General features: G+C 35.7%; 2 protein-coding genes across 8 annotated transcripts in view; one reads left to right on the forward strand and one right to left on the reverse strand.

The window, feature by feature from the left end:
- Positions 1 to 1,612: 1,612 nt before the first annotated feature.
- LOC111437764 (protein DEHYDRATION-INDUCED 19 homolog 3-like) lies at positions 1,613 to 5,966 on the forward strand. 2 transcript variants are annotated; one of them, XM_023075830.1, is made up of 5 exons: positions 1,613 to 1,945; positions 2,798 to 2,940; positions 4,406 to 4,483; positions 4,981 to 5,234; positions 5,669 to 5,966. In XM_023075830.1, exons 1-5 carry the CDS (start codon positions 1,870 to 1,872, stop codon positions 5,772 to 5,774), a joined length of 657 nt encoding a protein of 218 aa, XP_022931598.1. In that variant the 5' UTR covers positions 1,613 to 1,869; the 3' UTR covers positions 5,775 to 5,966. The 2 variants fall into 2 exon arrangements, with proteins under 2 accessions (XP_022931598.1, XP_022931597.1); XM_023075829.1 differs by having other exon boundaries at positions 1,617 to 1,945; positions 5,666 to 5,966.
- Positions 5,967 to 6,050: 84 nt separating this feature from the next.
- LOC111437762 overlaps positions 6,051 to 7,633 on the reverse strand; it is a 4,539-nt gene continuing 2,956 nt past the window's right edge. For 5 of the 6 annotated variants that reach the window (XM_023075828.1, XM_023075823.1, XM_023075826.1 and 2 more), the window contains 2 exons: positions 6,554 to 7,586; positions 6,051 to 6,470 (listed from right to left, as the gene is read on the reverse strand). In XM_023075828.1, coding sequence (XP_022931596.1) covers positions 6,217 to 6,470; positions 6,554 to 7,586 — 1,287 coding nt within the window. In that variant the 3' untranslated portion in view covers positions 6,051 to 6,216. The remainder of the gene's footprint in view (positions 6,471 to 6,553; positions 7,587 to 7,633) is intronic. The other variant, XM_023075825.1, reaches the window with a different exon arrangement.

The following is a 7,633-nucleotide window of genomic DNA, read 5'->3' on the forward strand; positions in this document are numbered from 1 at the left end:
ATATAATAAGGAATCAATACAAGGGGAATAAGATTCGGATTACCTTGTTGATCGATTGTCTCAAGGCAAGAACACTTGATTGAGATTCGAATCACTCCACAAGCAAGATCGATCATGTCTAGCTTGAATGATTCTTGTTGATCAAATATCTCAAACACTTGTTTGAGATTCGAATCACTCCACAAGCAAGATTGATCATGTCGAGCTTGAATGATTCTACATGCAACCTAAACTACATAGAATTGCAAATAGCCATTGGCTAAAGAAGAGCACAAATGCTTCTTTTACTATATTTTCCAAGTCTCCCTTACAAATACAACATACATGGCTTTATATAGCCTCAAAATGAAACTATTAAATGCATTACAAAAGTTGTAACATTCACACTTTATGGCCATAATTAGCCATTATGTAAAGGTAACTGAAATTAAATAAAATGACTTAAAATACACTAATTCTAAATTATAACCCACCCAAAATTTACAACATTCAAACTTTATTCTTCTTCAATGTAGCATGAATTGAAACATCTTTTGATAATTTTGACAACCTTTTCTTCACATTTTCATTGAAGCATATTATATGATTGATGTCTCTTGGTTCATATCACTACTCCTCGCTTCTTACGAGTGAAGACTATCTCTACAAGCCAACATGAGTTCTTTTAACATGTTTTGTTGTCACTCACATACATCTTAGAAACATTCCTAAGAGGTCACCCAACATAGGATTGCTCCAAGTAAAACACACTTAGTCATGAAGTTTCTATGATTGAGCCACCGAAAAGGAAGGTGCACCCTGTTGATATAAGAATTATTCACTTTCATTAAACATTTCTTAATTATCCTATATAGGTGAGTTTAGACTACACTACTCATTGGAACGATGGATTTCAAATTCAATATCAACTCGACTCGATTTTGAACCCGCAAATCTCTTCTTCTTTACTCAATTCATTGCAACTTTTATAATCATTTCTCTCCAAATTTTCGTCTTGCTCCTCCTTCTTCGAGGTGGTCACACACCACTCACTCTAGTACACATCCGCTCAAACCACTCGTGGGGTCTTGATGGTAAGATCCCTACACACAACAGTGATCGTGAGATCGAAACAATAAAATACTCGTACCCTCTTCTTTGAAAATCCCAATCCACTACGCACCAAAGGATAAGATGGGCAAAGGCAAGGCTTACCTCCTCGTGGGAAAAAAAAAAAAAAAAAAAAAAAACAGTTGTGAAATAATATATAAAATGTAAAAATAATTACAAAAGTTTGAAATAGTTAAAAAATGAGCTCAAATATTGTTTTAAAAGTGATATATAATATAATTTTAAAATAAAATAATATGTATTTTTAGATATTGAATTTAATCTCAAATATTGTTGTAAATTCTTAGGAACAAATCAAAACCAAATGATTCCATCGTGAGAAGTAGTTTTTTTTTTTTTTTTCGGTTTTTTGATAACAAATATGAAATTAAAAATATTAAAAAATGTAAAATAAATGGAATTATTATTTTAGTAATAAAAAAAAAACAGAATTAAAAGAGCAGAGATAAAAGGAATATATAAATATAGAGTTGGCATTTAATTTCTTAGTTTCTCTTTCTTCCATTTTGGTTGGTGAAATTCAGCTTCGACAAAACCAATTTTTGATTTTCAGTTTGCAGTTTTCTCTCTCTCCTCTCTCTCTCTCTCTCTCTCTCTCTCTCTCTCCTCAAAACCCTTCAATCTTCGCTTTTCTTCCCCCCCCTTAATTCTCCCTCTCCAATTTCTCTTTCTAGGGTTTCTCCCCCGTTTTCTTCTTCTCTCCGGGATCGCAAGCTTCCTCAACTTGCTTCAATCCTCCTCCACATTCAACCTCCACCCATGGATGCTGATCCCTGGACTTCTCGCCTTTCTTCTGCTTCAAAGCGCTACCAATCTTCTCTTCTATCACGATCTGGTTTACTTCCCGCTCCTTCATTTCCATTTCTCATTTTCACTGCCTTTCCACTCATTTCCAACTCACTGCCTTTCTAATTGCTGTTCTGTTCATTACCTTTTTTTTTTTTTTTTTTTCTTCATACACTGTTGTGTTTTTTGTTACCTTGATTTTATTTGATTTTCCTTGAAAATGTTGCTATCTGTGGATATGTGGAAGAACTGATGACAATAAATCGAAACAACTGTGACTATTGTAATTCTGCTTTTGTTTGATATTGTTTATTCCAGTGTGGTGAAGATGATGGAATAATGTTCGATTGTGCTTTGTTTTATGAATTTCGATTGTGCTTTCTGGTTTTTTTTTTTTTTTTTTTTTTTTTTTTTTTTTTTATTTTGTNACCATGGATTTTCGGTAGGATGCTTATGTGTGCTTGCGTAGACGAGAAATTGAGAATATAGTAGATGCATTAGTCCAAGAAGTACTTCGTAGTGTCTGTATTGTGTACCTTGAAAAATAAGCCATAGTATGTGAAAAATAAAAAGAATCACCTTATGAACTAATAAGTAAGCATGCTAATCTAGATTCTTGGGGATTCTTGGGGATTCTTGGGCTGACTTCTGAAAATGGCGATTAAGAAGATTACAACATGTGACATTTAATATTTTGTTATTTAAGACAAAGTGCATCTAACTTTCTGCTGTCACTCATGATATTGCCTTCTGCTTCAATTTGTTTTATATCATCATTTATACGGGTCAATGCTTTTATGAGTCCCTCTACTCTTTTTTTATTTTATTTTATTTTTATTGTCTGTAACCTTTTGCCTTCACCTTCAGTTTTAGACTTATTCTATAGTACCTCAATATGCAGGTATGTTCATGGGGTTTGAAGAACTTGAAGGGGATGATGATATAAGAGAAGAGTTTCCCTGCCCGTTTTGCGCAGAATATTTTGATATAGTTGGATTGTGCTGTCACATTGATGAAGAACATCCTATCGAGGCAAAGACTGGGGTATGAATCCCTGCAAAACAATTTATTTGAATTGCGTATTTCCGTTCGAAAAGTAGTTAATTTTGATTGAGCTTTTGATTTATGATCATTGTCTGGCTTAAATACATATCTAATAATGTTCTTGAAAAAAACAATAAAAAATCCTGATATCTGTCTTTTTCACTTAGTTTTAACTTAGAAGACGGCCCCTATATATAGATATATATATATATATATATATATATATATTTTCATATAGTCTCATTTTCTGTAGTGTATGGTGATGACTTTGTCTATCTGGAAATGTTTAGAGCCCTCCGAGGAGAAGTAAAGAAAAATATTTACCTAATAAAAGCCTTAATTTCCCCTACTACCATCGAGATATGAAGATTTGGGGTGTACAAATTGAGGAACTGTACATGTAAATCGGTATTCGTGGCACCATTACAGGAAACACAATTTGTCTAAAAATCTCATCAAAGTTTTATTGACTGAGAAAATAGGGAATTGTTTGAGGAGAGTCAAGTTTTTTCTTTTTTTTGTCTTCCATGGATTGCAGCTTTGGGATGTGTTATCACATGTGATGGAAGTCATAAGAAAACCCCCTTTGTTCTACAAATTAGCATTTTCAATTTAAACAAACTACAGAAGATGTAGATCACCTACTCATGCATTGTCTATTTATTCCCTTGCTGGCGGCTCCTCTTCAAGTATTTGGAATCTCTCGAGGAATAAAGCAAGAGTATTACAGGGGAATGCACCTTAGGCTATTCTTTGGAAGTTGGTTGGGAAATTTTCTAGGGGATTGAGAAAGAATGGGACAAAGTGTATCTTGTAGCTTCCACTTGAGAGTTATATATCAAGCATATTCCGACTACTCTACTTGTACTTTTGTAATCTCCAGAGCTGATGATAAATGGGAAGAGCTCTTGTCCTACCTCCTCACACTTATATTATTGCAAGCTCTGTTTTTTAACAAAATAAATGAAGCCTCAAATTCAATGTATCTCAGGTTGAATCATTGCAAGATACTATTCATTCATCTCAATATCATTTTTTTCTTTTGGATAGCTAAGAGTGTCGTTCTCATCATACAGTGCCAACCAGTTGTTGCTGCACAATTTTCTAATTCTTGTGGATTCTTATTCTTTAAATTTGCTAATGTCCCTTTTTACAAAATAAATTCTAATTTTGTTTTTTACATTTGATATAGAAAACATATGTATTAACAGAATCTATGTCAATATCTAGGATATTTCTTGGCTCAATCACATAAATATATTTTTTCAACTCGGGATGCTAGTAATCACAAGCGCAATAAAAGGAGATATTTAATTTTGATATCAGTGATGTCACTTCTCCTTGTTCATTACACCATTTTAGTCCATTATGAATTCCTTTGTGTTCAAAGTGCAGTGCATAATGGCTATTCATAGTTTAAAAAAGGATAGCTTCATTAATGCGAAACATTATTATTAATCTGCAGGTTTGTCCAGTCTGTGATACGAGGGTGGGAGTTGACATGGTTGCGCATATAACCCTTCAGCATGCAAATATTTTCAAGATATCCTTTTATTTATCATGTTAAAATTAGTTTCTATCATTTCTGTTTTCCACTTATCTTATTTGCCTCGTTGAGAATGCTTCACATTCACGATTTTGTTGTATCTGTATTCTATAAAAATCAGCTCAGTGTCCGCCTAGCAGTATTCTCAATGATCTCTTTTGCATCTATCAGATCTCTCTCATGTTCCTGGGAGGAGTAAGGAATGTGACCCTTTCTTCTATTATGCTCCCATTTGCCTCTAAGCTACTGGAACCTTTTACCAGAATAGAATATCTATAAGACCTTGATATAAATTGGCATCGAAAATTATTCATCGACTTTTTCTCAGAAGGGAGGGAAAAGGAAAGTTAAGGTTTTGTCCGTTTCTATTCTTTTACTTTTCTTATTGGATCACATCATTTGAATTTTTACCTGCTACTGTTTTCTGCTCGAACTCTATATGAAATTTAAACTGGAAGATTAATCCCATGCTTAGTTCCTTAACCAGTGGTTACATGCAGCGTAAGAGGAAATCTCGTAAAGGTGGTTCACACTCAACTCTCTCTTTGTTGAGGAAAGAGCTTCAAGAAGGAAATTTGCAATCTCTTTTTGGGGGTTCTTCGTATTTAGTTACCTCCAATTCAGTGCCTGATCCACTGCTCTCATCGTTTATTCTACCTTTGGCTGATGACTATGGCAATGTTCAACCTCGCTTGTCGGCTGAATCAAGCTCTGCGAAGAGTAATTCACAAGTCAAACTATCAGAACGGTAAGTTCTATATAGTCCTACTATTATAGTTCCTTAGTTCACAAGGACATGGCCAAAGATAATTTCATTTTTGTTGGGAAGTTCCGTTGGGTGGAGTTACAAAGTTCTAGGAATGACTCTAAAGAAAGTGTAGGCTGCATCGCGAATAGATGTTTTCTCTTTGGCTATCTTGTCTTTTGAGTTCAGTTGATATTATTGTCGTCAAGGATGTTTTAACTAGGATAGAATATGAGGGTCTGAGTATGTATGTTGAAATGAACGCATGCTGCGAGCTAGTGCAAGGTCCAGTTTTGGTAGAAGATACGGGGAAACAAAATATTAAGTACATGTACCAAAATCTTGGCAATCATTATAGATACTTTTCCCTTAATGTCTATATTATCACATTGATTTTGAATTCCTGGATCTAAAATCTTGGTTTCATGTGACAGAAGCATCCCGTCGTCGCCTCTGTCCATGCAGGACAAGGAAGAGAAAGCGAAACGAAGCGGGTTTGTGCAAGGGCTGTTAATGTCGACCATCCTTGGTGATAATTTATGAAGAGACAGTTGTGTTGTTGCACAAATCAAAGTTGGCTGCTGCAATAGGCCCTCCTTGGTTTGCAAGCTCTCAAATTACTAGTATTATGCTTCAATGAGTGTCAAAATAAGGTGTAGTGTAATTTATTTTGCTTGTAAAACACCAATTCTTAGGCCTGACAACACTTTTATTTTCTGTTTAAATTTATGTTCATGGAAGAAAAAAAAAAAGAAAAAAAGAAAAAAAGAAAGAAAAAAAAAAAAAAGAAAGAAAGAAAAAAAACGAAAAAAGCTTAAATTTGACAAAAGTAACTTCTTTAATAGCTTCATTTCTTCAATAATGAGAAATCACATGTGGCTGTAGCAATATAACTATGATTTAAATGTCAGTGAATTCAATTCTATGGACAAGCCAACAACCTAAAGGGTGGTAAAATGCAGCCTGCTTTTTGCAAACAATCCCCCTATAGCGTAAGATCTAACCACGATGCATCGTCCGTAAACTTCTTCACTACATCCCGAACATACGAGTCGAAGCAAGCCGAGCAGAGGCCCTTTATAAGGCTTCTTTGCTCCTCTCCCAATGACAATTCAATGTGAGAGCATTGGGATGGTGGTGTTGCTCTACAAGCCTCGTTTATTGAGTTTTTGAACCCACATGCTGCTAAGATCGTACCAGCTGCTTTCGTCGCGATCTCGTTTGCTGTGCTCCGACCTGCTGTAACAAGAAGAAGATAGAGTTAGCAACAAAAACTAAAAACTGCTAAGAGAGTAAAAAGGGAATCAATGGTAAGAACATACCTAGATCAACATCTATGGATAAATAATTCTTCAAATGACTTTCAATCATGGGTTGTAGATGCTCTCTCGCTGCGCAATAATCTTTCTCGTCTCCAACCCGAGTGGGGCGTGAACTGCTATCAGAGCCTGTATTCAATATATTGCTGTATTCATGAATCGTCTCACAGTTCGATAGCAAATTCACTCCTGCAAGCTCGTGCCACAATGTCCCATTCAAATTTCGATCAACAGTCGTCGAATTTTCACCTTGGAATCCTCCTCTCAAAGTGTTGAAAATTGTTCCATTGCTGCTGGTTGTTCTATCTATAGACATCATGCTAAGGTGAGGATCTTGTATTACTTGCATAGACATACTTGTTGTTTCGGAGTGAAGAAAAACTCCATGTTGCATCAATGGAGATGGATTGTCATGTAATAAGCTCTCCCCAAACAAACTTTGGCTTGCCATTGTCGTTTCTTGACCCATTATGGTAGCTCCACCACAAGAACTAGCAGCAGCAGCAGCAGCAGAAACACCCTCAGTCCTGTTGTTTACTAACCCCATTTGATTTGAAGAGCGCATGTGATTGATGTGTAGTCGAAGAATTCGTCTTCGTACAAGAGTCGGTGCAACTGCTTGAGACATGGGAGAAGTTGATTGCACCTCCACAGGTATTCTAGGAGATGGGATGCTTCCAAATCCTTGAGTCATTGGTGTACGAGGTGATGATAGAGAATTCAAGTCTAAACCATCCCGATTCGCAACGGGGAAACTTCGGTTAAACAAATTGTTGGTTGTTCTTCGATCAGACAGTCGGTTTGGAGGAGGCTGTGGACTTGATAATCCCTGGGCAAGGATTGTACAATCAACACAGTACCAATTCCCTTCTGGTACTTCTCTACCAAGACCGACACAATACGTGTGCGCTGGTGAGTCACATAGATCACACAGTAACATTAGATTATCATCGCCACCTTCGTGACACTCCGTACAGATTACGTTCTCATATGGATCCAGATAACTCCTCAATTCTTCCTCGGATGGTTGATAGACCTGAAGGATACAAAAAAAAGAAAAAAAAAAAAAAAAAAAAAAAAAAA

Source organism: Cucurbita moschata, unplaced genomic scaffold (assembly GCF_002738365.1).
Source record: "Cucurbita moschata cultivar Rifu unplaced genomic scaffold, Cmos_1.0 Cmo_Scf00066, whole genome shotgun sequence".
Classification (NCBI taxonomy): Eukaryota; Viridiplantae; Streptophyta; class Magnoliopsida; order Cucurbitales; family Cucurbitaceae; genus Cucurbita; species Cucurbita moschata.